Raw genomic sequence first — 19,998 nt, forward strand, 5'->3', positions numbered from 1 at the left:
ACTGCTGCAAGTGCTTGGAAGGGTACATGCCAAAAGGGATGTTGTACTTCGTTATTGGCCTGATGAGGGAAGAGTGCAGGGAGGGTATATCTTTTTTCTGGAGTCATTGCCCTTGACATGCTTCTTAAAGATACAGTGCACACAGCACATGCACTCTGATCTGCAACAGGCATGCTCTCCCTTTGAAAAATCTAAACTGAGTGGGGTCAAGTGTTTGGAGATTACCTATGTCTTTGTTGATCAGATCCATGATGATTCACTCCATGGCCTTGCAGATAAGGCTAGTCATTCTAATAGGTCTGTAGTTCCCCGTGGTTAGCGGAACCACCACCTTTGTGTAGGGGAGTAATGGTGGCCATTTTCCATTCAGCTGAGATGAAGACTGTGATTAGACTGTGACTGAAAAGAGTACCCAGTGGTGTTGCTAATTCTAGTTGGAGCTTGTGTAGGACGCAGTCTGGAGTGTTATCAGGTCCCATAGTTGCTGTGTGTTTGGCTTTAGAGAGGGCGTTTATGATCTGATCTTTAGAGGTGCAAGGTAGGGGACAGGTGGTAGGGATTTCATGAGGTATATGTGATGGGCACAGAGGAGTAAAGTTTTCACAGAACTTGTTGTCCAACAGGTTAGCTATGTCCACAGGCTCAGTATATGTGGTGTCATTAACTACCAGTTTGGCGCAAATGTGGGCCTTTCCTTTTAGTTTACAGATGTAAGTAAAGAACGCCTTATGGTTGTTTTTAGTTGAGGAAGCTAATCTGGATTCGTAGTTTGCTTTGGAGGACTTCACAAGATTTGCATGTTTAAGCTGAGGAGGGAATGTTTCCAGTTTAGGGATCGCTCCCTCTTAAACTTGGATAGCAATTTCTTTCTCTTATTGTAAAGCCTGTTAATGGCAGTTGTCCATCAGGCAGGTTTGCTCTTCCTTGAGGAGCTTGTTTTGGTCCTATTGGGTACAGCTAAGTCACTGCAGTAATACAGGTGTTTGTATAAAGTATTGGTGTAGAACTCTGCATAGTTGCCAGTTCCATCTGAAGGGGGAAGTGCAGTGAAGCCATACCATCCCATAAGAGGTTATAATCTGCTTTGGAGAAGTTTTTTTTAGTTTAGCTGCTGCTTGGAGGGGGGGGGGGGGGTCAGATGTGACAGTTACTTCGAATGAGACTGATTTGTGGTCAAACCTCACAGTGGGGGTGCCGCAGTGGTCCCACATATTGGTACGCACCAGATCCAGGATGTTGGCACCCCTTATAGAGGTGCCAACCAGCTGGTCCAGGGCATTGGAGTTAAAGTCGAGGAGCTTTTGGCCAAGTGAGTTTAAGAATAAGTAATTTACCCAGTCAATGGATGGGTAGTTAAAGTTGCCCAAAGCCATGGTGTTTGGCAGTATCTTGATAGACTCAAGTAGATTCAAATAGGCAAAGTGGGTGTCCTGATTCATGGAGGGAGTTCTGTAGCTGGCAGTGACTTGAACAGGTGTCCTACCAACAGTTAATTGCACCTGAAGTATCTCCAACGAATCAAACTGTCCTACCAACAGTTAATTGCACCCAAGTATCTCCAGAGAATCTTACTATTCAACCAATGTGGAGGTGTATTTATCTTTAATGAATAATGATACACCGCCTCCTTTAGTTTTCATGCCTTCAGTTTTTGGTCTGAACATGTGGACGGAGGTGTAACTCGGTATAGTTGGAGTGCTCTCCACAGCCTTGAACCAGGTCTCCGTGACCGCACAAATAACTGCATCATCCAGGGTGAGGACCGCTTCCAGTGAGTGCAGTTTCATGTTAAGACTTCTAACGTTTAGCAGTATAATCTTGAGGTTGTTTGTAGATGGAGTTCTTACATCGGGAATTTTGTCCTTAAGACACTGCCTAAAAAAGGCACTATGGGGGTGGCAAGAGCCTTAGCCAGTAGCTGAAATCAAAGGGGTGATAGATGAAGACCATCTCTGACAAAGCATTGAGGTCTGTTGATCATGTCATCCCAGGGTGAGAGATACTGGATTCCCTTAGAATAGCACCAGAAACTAAGCCAATTATTGAAGTCTGTCATTTTCTGTTTGTATTGAGGCATCATCCTAGGTGAAGGTAAAATGCTGCTTAAGGCTAGGAGCGTACCTGCCTGAGACACCTCATCTAAGAGCTCAGTCATGTCTCCTCCATATAGTCCAGAGAGGTACGTCTCATGTCGTTCACACCAACACGGACTATGACGGAGTCATAAGAGTACCTGTTGTTGAGAGATTTAAGTGCATGTGTGATATGGCGTATCCTGGCACCTGACAGCTGACTGTGACCTTTTCCTTCTTCAGCCTGGTGAGAGAGACATCTGTGTCTCACGATGGAATCACCTATGAATAATATGTTTGGTTTTGTGTTTTGCCTTAAGGGAGTGACAGTGGTGCATGAGCTATTATGTGTATTGTGTTCTGCAGAGGAAATGTTATGTGTAGCATGCTTATGTTGGTGTTTCGAAGGTCTCTGGTGTTTAGGTATGTTTCTGGTGAGGCCCTCCATATATGTAGGTATGTGCGATTGTGGGTTTGGGTGGAGTAGGAGGTGGGATATGCATGCTGACAACCTCCTCATTGTAATATGTACTGATTGGCATCAGAGAGCATGGATTCATGGTTTTTAATATAGTTGCATCTCTCACATGTTGAGTTTGTGTGGACTAGGAGTAGAGGGTTATTGGTGAACATGAGGCAGTTGCTACACTGTCTTAGGATGCCCAAGTCGACCAGGCTGGCTGGAAAAACTGTGGAAAATTGTCCATCCATAGTGTTGGGTAAATTTATATGGTCAGGAAAAGAGATCGCACTTAGGAATGGCTAGTAGGTGAGAGTTGTGTTGGTACCTCTGAGGCTAGGCTTAGTGTTCCACCTGACAGTAGAGCAGGGCCGCAAAAAACCTCCGGAGGACCACAAGCAAAGTGCTAAGGGAAAGTTTAACAAGCAAAACATTTGCACCTGTAACCACCAACGGTAGCCACTGGTACGCGGCAGTGCACAATGGTGCACTACATGCAAACACAGGGCTTAAATAAAACAAGAAATAACCTTTTTTAACTCAAACTAGCCAGTAAAGGTGCTCTGTTTGAGGTCTGGTCCAGTCGCCCTCAATTTAGATGGGACACAGACAGCACTCTCCTCCCACAAGGGTGCAGAATGGCCTTCAACAAAGTTAGCTTGAATTTTATGCGCAGAAGTTACAAAACAGACCCAGAAACAACAAACCTGGAAATGGGCTATGCTACAGCAGAACTAGTACAATATATAGTAAAATGTGGTAAAAATGGTTCAAACCGACATTAGAATGCAAATACACATTAAAAGTGCAATACAAGAGCAAAACCAGACACTTATAATTATTTGGAAGTAACGGATGCCTCGGATCTTTCAGTTTCTCAGTGAAGATCTGGTTTTAGTGCTTAAGTGATACCAAACAGTCTAGATTCAGCAAGTTGGAATCTGGCCTATGCTATAAAATGCCGAAATACTGGAAATTCAAGCTGCATAAAATTAGTCACAAGAGCAAAAAATAAAATTTAAATAAAACAGCAATTCACCAGCAGTTCCCTGTTTAGAAGGGTGTAGTCCACACTGTCCTGCCACAGGAGTCAAGACCACAAACCTTCTTAATGTAAAACTGGTTTTGGAGCCCAAGTACATAAGTCAGAACTAAGACACTTAGAGTAACAGACACGATAAGCCTTCAACCAGCAATTTCCAGCTTAGGAGGGTGTAGGCTATCCTGTCTTGCCACAAGAATTTAGATCACAAATCTTCCTAATTTAAAATAACTGGTTTGGAACCCAAGTGCTTAAACCGGAACAAAGACACTTAGAATAACAGGCACAATAAGCCGTGACCCAGCAATTCCCAGTTTAGAAGGGCAGAGGCTACCCTCTCCTCCCACAAACAGTGTAGACCACAAACTTTCTTAATGTAAAATAACTAGCCTGAAGCCCAAGTCCTTAAACCAAAACTAAGAGGCTTAGAATAACGATTACAGTTTAATCAAGCTGCTAACTAACAGTAATAAATGCAGCAGAGTAAATGCAGTTTAACAGTTTTAAGAACAAGCAGCAAAAGCAGAATAAAGTAGGAAGAGACACAAATACAGTTAAAGCTGAATAAAGTGTATTTTTAAGTAATAAGGGAGGAAACAGAAAATAATTTAAGGTTAAGAAATTAAGGGGGTGTGCCTTCCCAAATGATCTCGCTGTACTCCAGTAGAATGAGGTGATGTGATGGGACTGGGAGGAATGTCCAATATCTAATTTATAGTAGAGGTGGGAAACATCCAGTAAGTTGCCTTTATCAGTCCCATACATTTTCTGCCATTTGTCTTTTTTCACGTATCTTCCAGAGGAATTCCTATCTGAGTGTGGCAAAGGCCTTTTGTAGGTCAAGGGGGAAAAAAAAACATCCCTGCCAATGTAGCCCCATTTTTTTCTCTCCTCTGTCCATGAACTCTGTTAGGGCCCACTGATTCTTTTCTGCTCCCTTCTCAAAACCATTTTGACCCTCCTATATTCTTGGCAGAATCTCCTCTAGTTTGTTTTGTAGGACTTTTATCATCTCCTTTGTCTGTGTTTATTAAGAAGTTTACAGGATATTCATCTGGGGCCCTTGTCTTTATGTCTTTCATTGCCATCACTTCTGTTTATCTCCATCATGATTTTTGCTTTCACTTTCTCTCTCTGTATTCCTCTTACTTGTACTTCTCTCCTGTCCTCTGTGTGACTTCCCATTAGATTTCCTTTTCCTGTTATATTTGTTGGTTGCATTTTATAAAGCCTTCTGTAACCCCTGCTATCCTCCTCACTGATTTCACCCATAATGTTTAATGACTGTCTCCGCTTTTCTTTTTTGAATACTTCTTTGCTAGACGTTTCCCGTTTTTTGTTATCCACCAGTAATCATTCTAGTATCATTGTTGTGCTTCCATGGCAGTTGTTACCTTTTCTTCTGTGTGTTTTTTTTTATTATTGCTTCCTCTGTTCTTAATGTGTCTCTTTTTATACCGTTCCTCCATATGTTCCTTTTTAGTTCTCCGTCTAGTTTTATCTCATTCTCATCTTGCCTCCTTTGCCACCCATCTTCTTTCATGATTTTCTCCATAACTGCTGCTTTGATTCCATCCTTTCAGTGTTTGCACTTTTCTGTGTTGTCTGTAGTATTCTCAAGCGTCCTCTAACAGTGTTTTAACTGTTGCTTCCTTTCCTGATCTTTCCACTTGAAGCGGCCAGCTCCATCCAAGTCCCTCTTTGTTCCCTGTCTGTACAAATTGTCATTACTACTGCTGCATGGCCCGATATGTATATCTTTTCTGTATTCCTATATCCTCCACTATTTTAATTTTTTTTTCTTTACCTGTTATCTTGTCCAAGTACACTAGCTTGAATTAGATAGTTTCTGGTAAATGTTTCCCCATTTTCAGGGTGACATTCCTTCCATTCTCCTTCATTCATGTTCGTTTGAGGTCTGTTTTCGTCTTTGTAGTGTACTGTTTCACCAAAGAGCCTAAGTTCTTCGTATCTAGCATCACGTTGAAGTCCCCTCCAGCGATTTCCTCTCTGGCCCTTTTTATCTAATTCCATTCTTCAAAGAACCCATTGTTTGGTGCATAAAAATCACCTGTTATCCATCATCTTTAATTTATTCCTCCTTGTTAAATGATCTTTGTCTTCTGCCCACTTACCTGCACCTAAGTTGCTACATTTAGTACCCTTCTGAAAAGGGAGGCTACTTCCCTATTCCCACCCACTGCTTTATTGTCCATTTCCCCCTTGGGGTATGGTGATCTAATGATCTTCCCTTTCTCTTTTACCTTTAATTTGATCTGTTGGATCAGTACCTTATCCCTTCAAATCCTTCTCATTCTGCTGTGTACTTTCTTCCTTTTGATCAGATGTGGAGCCCACTATGTTCCAGGTTATCAATTTCAGTCTGTTCATTTCCTTCTTTTTAGTTTTGTACTTGCCTTCCCCCCTTCATCTCTGCTTTTGCACGGCTCTCCTCTCCAGGTTTTCCCTGTTGAACTGGATCTTTTATCCTTTGCCCCCTCTCACCACAGAGTTGAAATTTTCTCCCTCTCCCCACAGAGTTGAAAATTTCTCCGTCCATTCTGTGATTTGAGTACCTCTGGGCTTGGGTCGTTCACCTTGGCCTTTTTTCCCCAGATTGTTTTGGGCCTATTCATCTTGCTTTCACTTCTCCCTGATTGCAATCCTGTCTTTTTGCTCCTGCTTATTTCTCTTATTTCTTATAGTCTTTACTTGTTTCCTTTGTGTTTGATTTTACTTGATGGTTTTGTGCTGTAATATATTGCAGTCAAACTTGACTGGTGTTTCTATAATTATTCTGTGTTTCTTCCATATTTTATTCAAGTGCAACATCACTTTTGTCCACTGCTTCAAAGAGAAAGTTTAGTTTTGTATGAAGTACAAACATTATTAAATGTGGTGTATCATAAGAAAGACAGCACAAGTTCAAACCAAGAAATGCTCGTAAAAACTTTAATGAAACGTACAAACGTGCAGAGCATACAGCTTTCGGGTACAATCCTTCTTCAGTGCAAAGACATGTGTTCTAAAATCTGACTGACTAAACAGTGTTGTTTTAACTTGCGTACTGCTTTCTGTATGCAGGAGAATAAATTTACTGCTCTCATAGTATATATTTTAGATCCTTCCATAGGTTCATATGTTCGTACTAGGCTAACTGCCCTTGTATTTTAACCCTAGCCAGTTACCCCATGTGAGAATCAAACCCTGCACCCTGTCTGTAAGGTAAACACCTTAACCATTATGCCAACCTCCCACCCCATCCATTTTTTTTTTCAGAATTAACACTTGGAAATAACTGTGATGCCAGATGAGGTTGATTTTGCTAGAGGAGAATAGATTAGATTACGATGATTTAATCTTAAATTGGGTGTAACATAGTTTACTGAAGGGAGAACAACTTGTGACTTAAAGACCATGTAAGTGTTGTGCTCCTATGTTTGCTAATGGTTTTACTGAAGTTTATAATTTGTATGTCACTTCTTCTTCTTCTTCTTCTTGCAGCTTTTCCCAGTTAGGGGTTGCCACAGCGGATCACCTGTCCACTCATGATTGGCAGTGGAGTTTTTTTATGGTGTTGAGTTGCCAGCCCGACGCCCAACCTTCCACAGAAGGCACACGCACTCATGCCTAGGGCCAATTTAGAGTGTCCAGTCCGCCTACAGCATGTCTTTGGGATGTGGGAGGAAACCGGAGCACCCAGAGGAAACCCACGCCACCACAGGGAGGACATGCAGACTCCGCACAGAAGGCACCCCAACCGTGGATCGAACCGGAAAACCTCTTGCTGTGAGGCAGCAACACTAACCGCTGCACCACTGTGGCCGCCCATAATTTGGATGTCACTGATTTGTTTAATTTATGTCATGAGTTCTGAGGTCGGGAGCTGTTGCTGGTTTACTCAGGGAGGTTTGATCTGATGGAATCATTTGCATTTGTCTGCCTTGTGTAGGAATGCAGAACTTGAGTATGGCACCTTGACTACATGTGTGAGTCCCCCATCCAGGATATAGATTTCATTGAGGGGAAGGGTTCCTCACAATCCCTTCCAGAGGACCCTAACTTTGGGCTTATATTGAAATTGACAAGGCAGAGGGAATTCTGGTCCATACGTCCATTCCTTGAAGAGGAAATCCTACTAGAGGCCTTTCAGACTGCCCTGCTTATGTATTGTATAGTACCCCTCGTGGACCATGTGAAAAACCTGATCATGGAAAGGACTTTGAGGACCCAATGTAGCTGAGCCTATGCTAGGGTAAGCTGGTCAGTATTGTTCATCCCCCCCCAGGACACACTTTATTGGGGTAAGGCTTCCCACGCTGACTTTATTGTGATGGTGCCAACCACCAAAAGGGAGCCATCCAAAAGGAGCTGCTTGTCCACCATAATGATTTTAGGGTAATGGACTTGCTGACATTTTCAGACTGAATGTTAGGACAAACTCCAGTAGAGTGAGAGATGTATAGGCCCTCACCTCTGGCATGAGACTTCCACCACCTCAGTGAACCTTTTTCTAGTAACAAAGGAGTCTGATGCAAATGTACTACCAATGAATGAGCCAACAGCAGATGTATTAAGTTTGAACAGGCCAACAGGGCCATGGTGCCTTTCTATCAGAATGCCTGCCCAGAGGAAGAGGTGGTCACCAGGAGATGGGATTGCATAATTCCCATGTGAGTGTCTGCCGTAGCACAACCCCCCCCCCCCTTGTCCATCTGTCCTACTCTGGTGGTAGTTAGGGGAGACTGTTTGTTTGTTCTTCAGTCTTCCTGCATGACTGGCCATTAAACAGGACAAATGGATAAGGGGGATAATATCCATAGGCTGCATCATTTCCTTCCATACTTTACCATATCAGTCATTTCTGAGCTCCTTTTCTGTTCTTTTAGAGTGAGGGAATATGATGCCATTCAGAAGGGTTAGTCTGCCATTTCTAATGATGTGCCTTCAGCTGTGGTTTGATTTCTCCCCTATGCCCGAGTTGTTACTGTTTTACAGTTTCTTCTGTTAGGAAGAAGGTCAGTTAGCAACCTTCATAGCTTTGCATAAAGGAGGCTAATAGGCAGAATTGCTCACAAACGCATTATCTTTTTGTGCTTATATTTTATGCGATTTCCCTGGGAAGAATTTCCACCATAAAAAGTCCACTTGTACTTGAGGTTTTGTTGTACGGAGCTAATTTAACATTGTGAGTTCTCTAACATTTTGTGTTTCTTTGCAGGCCACGAATGAACCTGATGTATATGAGACTAGTGACTTGCCTGAAGATGAACAAGTGGAATTTGATGCAGTAAGTTTGCACTCCTTTTCTAACATTCTATTCAAACTTAATGTACAAGTGTGTGTGTACCAGGCTGACCTCATAGGTGAGTGGTTCAGTTCTTGATAATGTAACTTTCGCATTATGTTTGTGCTGCAGGTCAGAGCTTATGTTCATGAATCCCTTCAGCATCATGCAGCCATACACCAACACCAAAGGCAAACATCATGTTGCTACTAAGTTTTCCGTGACAGAGTTATTTTCTTTCCCTTTGTTTGGAAACCTGGAATACCACACATCAACGAATGCAGGGTAGTCCAGTTGATTCCTGTCTCTGTCTTTTAGTCTTTCGGCATCCCATTTTGTCCTTCCTGGAAATATCTTTTTCTTTTTGAATCGGCTAATCTGTCACACTGAAGTGGGCTGTGGTTTGAGTTGTTATTCATGAAAGAGTGGGAAGTGTGGGCAGGAAACTTTTCACATTTTGTGATGTTTGCAATTAAGGCCTTTAGAACCTTTACATAAGGTTAGGGTGGGAGGTTGGCTTAATGGTTATGGTGTTTACCTTACAAACACAAGGTGCAGGGTTTGATTCTCACTTTTGGCTAGACTTAAAATGACCCACAAGGGCAGTTAGTCTAGTATGAATCTATGAATCTAAAAATAAACCAAGTAATTTGGCTACATTTTCCTTCCTACTACAGGAAAGGGCTGTACATGTCTCTTCTTTGGAAACCTGGGGAAAAAAAACATAATGCATAATAGAATATTGTCATGCACAAAAAATACTGTGTGTTAACATATCAACCAGATGGATGTACACATTTACAGAAGGGCAGTGAATGTACTGCACTAATACTGGTGTGTGTGTGTGTGTGTGTGTGTGTGTGTGTGTGTGTGTGTGTGTGTGTGTGTGTGTGTGTGTGTGTGTGTGTGTGTGTGTGTCTGGGGTACATACACATTAATACAATCATATGCACAAACATGAAATATTTTTTGTATTGTATATGTATTTTTGTCATAACTATGGAACTTATTAATATATGGCATAAAAACATATCCTTATTATAAGTACCTGATACTGTATTTTTGTACACCCATCCAGCATAATGCAGTTCATCATTGGGGTCTTTTAAAATGTAAACAATTGCAATTACATCAGCAGTATTCGCCATATTCAGGTGTACTGTATCAGTGCATGTTTATATTCAGTTAAATCAGTTTAGAAAACTAGTTTGAGTTGAATGTAATGCTATCCTATCAAAGATAAGTACTTTTAAATGGAATGTTTGCACTGTTTAAGAGTACTGCTCCTGTATCTTAGAATTTATTGTATTTTTTCTGCATCTTATTATTGTAAGGGCCATTACTTTTCACTGACCTTGTTGCTGGTCTAAATGTTTTATCCCATGCACGGATTCCCCTCAAATTACCAATGTATGACCCCATTTATTCTCATTAGGGATAGTATATACTGTAATTAATGACCATGGTATGGGTAAGGCCAATTTCTAACCGAATAGGATTGCTTATTTCCAGCACAAAAAAGGGAAGTTGGCTAGGCTTAAAGTGGTCTGCAAGGACAGCTAGCTTGGCACTTAACATGTGAACCTGTGGTGTCTCTGCTTTGTAGACATTTAGAAGGTGTGTTTTATTGTCCAGATAGTATTCACTTTGAGATAACTGAAAAGTGGTTTTACATTAAGAAGACTCGGGACTGCATTCTAGTGGCAGTAGATGGTAGCCTGGTCAGTGTAAGGTGGAAATCATACAGGCTTTAAATGAGATTTTTTTTTTAATTGGCCAAAGGGCTGTTCAGTCTATTTAGTCTGTTTTCTCTCCTTCAATAAATTTGGTGCATTTGTTTGACACTGATCATAGCACAGCTGGTTTTAACAATGCCTTGTATAGACACAGGTAGCTAGAATTGACATTTTCCCTATAAAACTACCCCTTACACTTCCGCCAATACTCAGTTGGACAAAGAGCAACTAGTTTTCGCAGTGTCAAGCACCGACCCCACAAGTTTTGTACTGTATGTGCCTGAGTCTGCTGTATACTCTTACAGCAACCTTCTGTTCACATAAAAAGGGTCTGTAAACATGGATGTGAACTTTCCTGCTATCTTCGCATTCAGCTTGGTGGATGTGGGCGTCCAGAGAAAATGGAGCAGTTGCCTCATGTTTGCTGACAACTGACTAATTCTTAAAAAAACGGATAAGGTATCTGAAAGATATGTTTAAACAATGTCACCAGAGGCAAAGCTCTCCCATTCAAGCACTCACAATACCAATCAAGCTGTCAATGCTCACCCTATACCTACCACACACACAATATGGACCAGACACACAGACCCACATATGCTGAGCTCTTAAATGTAATTTTTCTAAAGCACAAAGATCTCCTAGACAATCAACGTACAACAAATCTCAGCAACCCCAAAAGAACTTTACCAAAACAAAAACCACCACAGCATACACAGTCACATCTCATGATGCCTCATCTTCTAAGCCAGTAAGACAAGCCACCATATAACCCAGTATTTTAGTCATAGGAGACTCCATTGTGCGGCACAGAGATGTCCTACTCACCAGGCTGAGTAAAGAGAAAGTCATAGTTGCCTATCGGGGGCCAGGATCCGACAGATCTTGCATGCTCTCAGGTCGTTGGACCACAAGTACCAGTATGGTATGAATCAGTCTCGGTCCATGTGGGTGTAAATGACCTGAGACATACGTTCTTGGACTGTATGAAGACAGACATGATGGAGCTCTCCGATTGTGTCCCAGACTAGTATGAGCCTAGCATTGTGCAGCATCCTACTTTCTCCAAAGATGATGCCACAGTATGAACAGAAAATGGATAACTTTAGAGTGAAGGTGGTACAGCATTTGTAAGCATGGGGAGATATGGTCAACGGTCCATGCTGCTTTGCCAGGGATGGTCTTAACCTGTCCCCTCTAGGCTTTCAAATATTGGGAAAAACATTGTACTTGCCCATTAGTGGCTTTTTTTTTTTTTTTTTTTTAAGGCACAGCTAAACGGATAAATCATCTGACATGGTAAAACCAACCCAAGAAAATAAAAAGGAGTTATTGCTCAATGCCAAGAGTTCTAAATTCTTCACTAACTCCCTCCAAGCTCTCTTCACCCTGGAGAATGCAAACATTTGTGCAGTTAATGAGACATGGTTTAACGCCACGGGGAGCACACTGGGAGGGCAGGGATACAGTGCCACCCACATATTTAGAAAAGCTATTGCACAGGCAGGGACTAAAAGTGGTGCTGTCTCGAATTACCTCAAAAGCAGACGTACCTCAAGACTGGTCAAACAGTGTGATGTGCTTGAGCTTCTCCACATCCAAATCACCATAGACAAAGTCTGATACCATATCTTTGCAAAGCTATAAGTCCCCTCTGTGACTTGGAAAACTCATAACTCATAGTTAAACTTAATGAAGACACTCACCATTCAATGCATCTATGACTTATAAACTGGGAATGCATCTATGACTTATAAACTGGGAATCCATGTATGAACCCAAACTTGCAGGCCTAGATTCCTGTAGTCAGTAAACACAAACATCCTGGACCAGGTAGTTCATGCACCTACCAGGGGTGCAGGCATACTGGATGTGGTCCTCACTAACACAGGAGAACGCCTGTACTCTGTGGTAAGGTCAGACTTTAAAGCTGTCTTCTTTGAAATAAAACTAAAACCCAGGATCCCAGCTAACTGGAACATTCAGAAACTATTCTAAAGCAAACTTTCTACTATTAAGTGATATCCTGGCAAAATTGAAAGCCCCCTAGACCCCGAGAATACTGCTGCCTCTACAAAATTGTTCACATAAACCCTGTACAATCATGTTAATAGCTGCATAAAGACAGTTGTGCCTGTCAGAAATAAGCACAGAACAAGAGTAGACACAGTAGTCAGGGGATGCATGTATACAATAACCTGGCCTTCGACCATCATGTATATATGGTAGGGAAGCCCTTTGTTGTGTAGCTTGTAAGCAGGAGTATGGCACAGAGGTCCAGGGAAGTCATCGTTTGAATGTATTTGCCCCTCATCAGACCAATCAGATGAAGCTTGTGAATAACTGCAAAACAAATAACATCAGAATTACCCGATTTAGGGACTTGAACCTTGACTGCAACCTAAATAGGACATGTTGGTGGGACAGGAATTTGTCTCAGGCTACCCCTTCTCTGGAACTGGCTTCTCATAGACTTGAAGCAGATATTTCCCTAACCAAATTCAAGTGCAACTTGGACCAGTGTATGGGGAATCAGAAATTCACCCCTGGGCTGGCACCCATGTCTCTAATGGATAGAGACAGTCTGTAAATGCTTGACTACCAAAACCTTAGCCTACATGTTCTCCTTAAAAGAACCTTAGGGTACCAGCGCTTGTCAGCTGCATTTCGGGTGCATGGCTAGGCTTTAAAAAGCCCCTGTAGTCCTTAGCCTAATAGACCTCTATGAGCATTTGTACTGAAAGTACTGGGTTGCACAGCAAAGAAGAGCTCAATAAATGTAGATTTTTTTTTGTTAGTGTAGGCAGTTTAATAAAGGCATTTTTCTCCATTTGTAGCAAACGTGAATAAGCAAAACATGATAATAGGGTACTGTGAGTATAACTATTAATAATTTAGTTCATAATGCAGATGCTTATAAACAGAGTACTGTTTAAGACATAAGTAGTTCCTTTATTTAATGAGCAAAAAAGTTCATATTTTTCCACTGGTAATAAACTAATGCAAGGAACTTGTAAACAAACTGTGGCAAGGTACTAAGACCACAAATGTCCAGCATTCAGTTGTGTGTAAAATGAATGGCATGGCATTTTTATGCATGCATACCTTGTATAACTTGAAAACAAAAGCAAATATCAGGTTAATATTAGTGCAGAGGTTATTCACATTCTAGCTCATTACAAAATCATGGGTGATATCTTTTTTTTGTGGCCTCTTAACATTTGGAAAGAATGCAAGAAAGAAAATATGTTTGCACTTGCTGTTTCTTTTCCAGATAGAATATATTGTGTGTGGGATGTGGTTTACCCTAAAATTTCCTTGCCTCTTCTCAACTGAATACAGGTTTGGATAAAAGGGATCTTTGCATTCCAGGCTCAGATGCATTTCTCAGTTGTGCTACAGGGTGTAGAGGTGTTGCACTCGTGTGTTTCACTAATCACATCCTCATTTTAAAACAGGCCCTGGGATTTAGAAATGCTTAGCACAATGCAGAAGCCTTAACTTGGAAGATTGCTACATCTCAGTAAGCCATTCTGATTGAGACACTAGTCTTCTGCAATGGTTTTCCCCTAGCCAGGGGCTGTAGTATGCTGAATGGTTTCACTGAGGAAGACAGATGGGAGAGTGATTTTGCTAATTAGCCGTGAGCTGTTGTTCTCTGAAATGTTGGTGACTCGTATGAGTAACATGGCAGAATTATTTTTTTCTCTTTTGGTAGTGTTCACCTTTTCACTCCTATAGGTGTACTCACAGTACAGGGAAGTATAGGGGAGGCATGGGGGTGCTGTATAATTGTGAACTAGTGTATGCATCTGTAGAGACGCACTGTGCGTGCGTGAGTGTGTGAGCACGTTTGCTGAAGTCTAGTCGCCAGATCAGCTGATTAAAAAAAAAAAAAAAATCTTTTGCAGGGGGTAAGACCTGCTGCACCCCCTGTGTGAGGCGCTGTGCCCCCCACTTAAATTTGCCACCTCCGAGATCACACTACAGCGAGGAAAAGGGAATATTTCCATTCCATGCTGTGTTGTGATTTCCATAGTCTGTTTTCGAAGTTTCAGTACTTGCAACAAGTGGTCTCGAAGTATTGAAACTTCGACCAGACAAAGTAGACCCGTGTGTGTGTGTGTGTGTGTGTGTGTGTGTGTGTGTGTGTGTGTGTGTGTGTGTGTGTGTGTGTGTGTATATAGTATATATATATATATATATATATATATATATATATATATATATATATATATATATATATATATATATATATATATATATATATATATATATATATATATATATATATATATATATATATATATATATAAGAGAGAGAGAGAGATATGGGGTCTACTGCTTATCATCGAAAATACACTTCTTCGAAATAAAGCAGTAGACCCTACACTTCAGCGAAATAAAGCAGTAGACCCTACACTTCAGCGAAAGTCCACTTAAACAAAAGTGCACTTTTGCTGAAGTCTACTACCCAAAAAAAAAAACACTAAGACATGTTTTTGCAGGGGGGGCAAGTCCCCCTGCACCCCCATGTGGAGGGCTGTGCCCCCCACACACCCCTACTTAAATATACCAACTCCAAGATTGCACTACAGCAGGGAAAAAGGAATATTCCCATTCCGTGCTATAGTGTGCCTGCCGAAGTCAATGTTCGAAGTTTCACTACTTAGAACAAGTGGACTCTGTGAAGTGGAGTTCAAAGTAGTGAAACTTCGAACAAAGTGACGGAATCCATATATATATATATATATATATATATATATATATATATATATATATATATATATACACTCACTTCATAATCTCGAATTTCAGTTTTTCGAGACCATGAAATCGAATCCACACAACACCAAAACAGCACACATCCACAAACCTGCAACACACACCCCCACTTACATATACTAACTCCGAGATCGCACAAACAGTAAACAAAAGCAAACACACACACACACACATATACATATTTTACAGTCCCTCATGCACACATCACACATATCAGCACACTCGCATACAGTCAAACTCCCACCCAAAACCCTTACAAAACACTCACTTACCTGACATAACACCTAAATCCACACACAGCACTGCACACCATCCACATACAATCCCAGACATTACGTAGCGTAAAGCCATAACCGCGAATTTGAGATATTCGAATTCGCGATTATGCACTTTAGCTATTTTCAAACTTCGACTTTATAGTCTTGAAGTACTGAAATTCAAAATATCAGTATTTCGAGATTATAAAGTGTTTTATATATATATATATATATATATATATATATATATAAACTCATTGTGTGTGTGTGTGTGTGTGTGTGTGTATATATATATATATATATATATATATATATATATATATATATATATATATATATATATAAACATTTCTTTTTTTTAATTTATTCAACATTTGTTGACTGGGAAAGTCCGACTAGGACAGAGCCTTTTTTCAGTGAAGGTATGGAGAGGAACACTCCAGACATAACTCTTTGAAGTGTGGGAGGAAACCAGAGTACCCAAGGAAACCCACGCGAATGCACGGAGGATATGCCGACTCCGCGCGGAAGGAACTCCAGCTGAGAATCGAACCGAAAGAGCCTCTTGCTGTGAGGCAACAGCGTTAACCGCTGCACCACTGCGGTGTTTGTGTGTGTCTCTCTCTCTCTGATATATATATATATATATATATATATATAATTTATTTATTTGTGTGTATAATATAATGTATGCACACACACTCACAATCATGTTTTGGTAGTTATTGAAATATTGATAGATGTAATTGTGTTACTCGCAATAGTGGAAATACAAGTACAAATGTGGGGAATATGTCTCAGGAGACTAAAGAAAATACTGTACTCCCTAGAAGCTCTCTTTACCATAGAGAATTCTGATGTTTGTGTGGTCACTGAGAAATGGTGTAAAACTGCGGAGAAGACACCAGCAGTTCAAGGTTATAATGCCTTCCACATATTTAGAACAGCTACTGCACAAGCAGGGACTAAAGATGGAGGTGTCTCTATTTACATCAGAAATAAATGTACTTCAAAGCTGGTCAGACAGGACAATGCAATTGAGCTGCTCCATGTTCATATCACCATATGCAAAATGCAATTCTACTTCCTTGCAAGCTATAGGTCCCCCTCTATGACCCAGGAAACCCATACCTTGTATTTAAACTTATTAGAAACGCTAACCATCCAACCCAGTACCATATTCATGAGTGACTTTAATTACCCCGCTATTGACTGGGAATCCTATATGACACCAAACATGTAGGCACAGAGATTTCTAGATTTTGTAAACACAGACTTCCTGGACCACAGGGTTAATGCACCAAAATGGTCTCCTTTGAAGTAAAAATAAAAGCTGGACCCCAGTTAAACCTGGAATATTCAGGAACTATTCTAAGGCTAACCTCCTGCTATTAAGTGATAACCTGGCAAAATTTCAAGACCCCATAAACCCTGAGAAAACTGCTGCCTATGCAGAACTGTTTACAGAAACCCTGTACAGGTATGTTAATAGCTGCATAATGGCAGCTGTACCCACCAGGAAGAAGTACAGAACTAACTCAAAAAAAAAAAAAGTCACCTTGGTGGAATTGCAAAACCAATAGCCTGTATAGCAGAAGGAAGAAAATAAAATAAATGCAAAAAATAGAAGGTGCAGCACCCAGCAGGATAAAAGCACTCTCGTCAAACTAAACAAATAACTTATAGGACATTAAAATCTACCAAAGCCAAGTCTGAGATGGCCAAGGACAATCGCAAAGCATTCTTTAGCTATGTCCGCAATCTCAAAGGCAATACACAGTTGTGTGCAGAGCTCCTGAAATTGGAGCTGTCTATACTGAACCAAAAGATATAGCAAACCTCTTGGCTGATAAATTCAGCTCAAACTTTACCCCTCTCTCCCCCTTAACCTTCCCTCAGGCAATAACATAAAATATAACTCCCCCTACTATCACTAGAGAAACGGGTCCGTAATGCTTTCTGTAAGAACAAGAACACTACATTAGTGGGCCTAGACAATATCCTAGGATGCCTTCTGAATAGCATGAAGTATGAGTTATCAGGGCCTCTGGAATTACTGCTTAACTGCAACTTCCAAACAGGTTTTGTGCCTCCTGAATTGAGAACAGCAGTCATCCCTCTGCCTAAAGGTGGGCCATTTACAGACACTGGAAACTATAGACCCATGAGTTTCACTAGTCTTCTGTGTAAAGCCATGGAAAGAATTATCATGGAAATGATGATGATCATCATCGGCCCCCTTTTTCCCATTTTGTCTACATGTCGCCAACTTTCTCATTTCAGTGCCACAATCTTGCCGCCTTCAACATTCATGCTCGACTGTCGCAGATCTTCTTTCACACAATCCATCCACCTCTTTGCTGGATGTCCTCGCTTCCTCTTAACTTCTTCCTGTCTGTCCCAAATTTTCCTCACTGGATTGTCTTCTGCTTTTCTGCACTCATGTCGAAACCACCATAATCTGTTCTCTTTGATCTTTTCTGCAATTGGAGCTAATTTGGCTTCTTCTCTTATGTCCTCATTTCTTCGTCTGTCCGTAGTGTGCATCCTACTACACTTCTCGGGCACTTCATTTCCATTACGTCTACTGCCCAGGTTTCTGTACCATACAGTAGTATTGGTCGCACCACTGTCTTGTACACCTTACTTTTCAGCTTCTTTGGCATTCTTCTGTCATAGACTACACCTGAAACTCTATGCCTGGGGCTGTTTGCAGCCCCCCTAATACTCGCTTCGACCTCTTCATTCAGACTTCCCTTCTCCTCAACCACTTCTCCCAGATACTTGAAGCTGTTCCACTGTCTTCCCTTCTATTTCTTTTCTCAGCTTCTTCTGATTTCCCCAGTTTGCTGACATTACCACCATCTTATTTGTGCTTAGTTTCATCCCATGTGCCATCAGCAAAGAATAGGAGAATGGAATACAGAACTGAAGCTCTAGCTCAGTCTGCCTGTAATGTCACATCGTCTGCATACAGCAACTTTATCTGTTCCCTCTGACCCGTTTGCTAATGTAGTCCGTCTTTAGTATGAACAGCAGTGGACTATGAGCTGAACATTGGTGTACACCCACTCCCACTGGGAACCCCTCTTTGAGGCAAAACACTGTTCATACTTGAGTCATTGGGCCCTTGTACATAGCCTGCTCTAATTCTACCAGTGTTTCTGGGACTACAACCCACCGCAATACTGGCCAGATCAGCTTTCTTGAGACCTTGTCATATGCTTTCTCCAAGTCTAGAAATGCCCAGTTGGACTTTCTCCTGATCTCTAGCTTCTTCTCAAGTACCTGTCTCACTGCAAACATTGCTGCATCCTTATCTGAATCCAAACTGCTCCTCTCCCATCTTACATTATACTACTCTGCATATCCGTTTATCTATCACCCTCTCCAGAACTTTTATGCAATGCGATAGGAGTTTGATGCCTTTATACTGCCCACAGTTGTGGATATCCCCTTTGTTCTTCTACATTAGCCCCCCCTCTTGAGTAGTAGAGTCTGGATTCAAGCCAAGTGACTGTGCTGCACTGCCTTGCCCTTCCGTCTTGTCTCTTGGATACTTAGGATGTCTAGTTTCCTCCGTATCATCATGTCATCCACTTCCAAGCTGCGTCCCATCAGTGAACCTACATTAAGCGCAGAAGTTCTTAGTTCATGTTTGGCAGGTTGGTTGGTTTTACATCCAGCTTTCGCTCAACAGAGCTGTTCCAGATAATGCAGGCTGGACACCTAGACACCGGCTGGCCAGTAGCTTATTGACCCAAGGTTGCTGGGCTTTATGGCGGGCACACACTGGCCAGTAGGGTTACATATACCCCTCCCACCATTAGCAAGGAAATGATGAACAGAGATGCAATAAACTTCCATATACTGGACCCAATCCAGTTTGGTTTCATCATGGGCAGATCATGCATACTTAACCTGGTGGACTTCTTTGAGAAAGTTACCAAAGCAGTGGATGAGGGAAAAAAGGTTCACACTGACCTTGACCTGCCCAAGGCATTTGACACAGTACCCAACTCGGGCATTGTTGACAAACTCAGGAGGTTAGGTACAAACTCGTATGTCACCCGGTGGATAGCCATCTGGCTCACAGACAGGACCCAGGAAGTTAGAGTTGGGGAGTCCGCCTCTATAAAGAGGCCAGTCACAAATGGAGTCTTTCAGGGATCAGTCCTTGGACTGCTCCATTTTGGCATTTACTTTGAAGTCAAGGCCAATATCGGTGGTCTGTGGCTGACTAAATTTGCAGATGATTGCAAATTAGGAGCTGTCATTGAATCCCACACTGACACAAATGTTCTCCAGGATGGGCTGACGCAGAAAAACAACTGGTGTCAGAGCCAAGGACTAAAACTA

General features: G+C 41.5%; 1 protein-coding gene across 1 annotated transcript in view; it reads left to right on the top strand.

Annotated features, from left to right (window-relative positions):
* Window positions 1-19,998, top strand: part of DCTN2 (dynactin subunit 2) — a 767,074-nt gene that overhangs the window by 26,071 nt on the left and 721,005 nt on the right. The window contains 1 exon segment of the mRNA XM_044083609.1: window positions 8,796-8,864. Coding sequence (XP_043939544.1) covers window positions 8,796-8,864 — 69 coding nt within the window.

The sequence above is a fragment of the Protopterus annectens genome, chromosome 9.part0 (assembly GCF_019279795.1).
Source record: "Protopterus annectens isolate FY-2018-M chromosome 9.part0, PAN1.0, whole genome shotgun sequence".
In the NCBI taxonomy this organism is placed as follows: Eukaryota; Metazoa; Chordata; order Ceratodontiformes; family Protopteridae; genus Protopterus; species Protopterus annectens.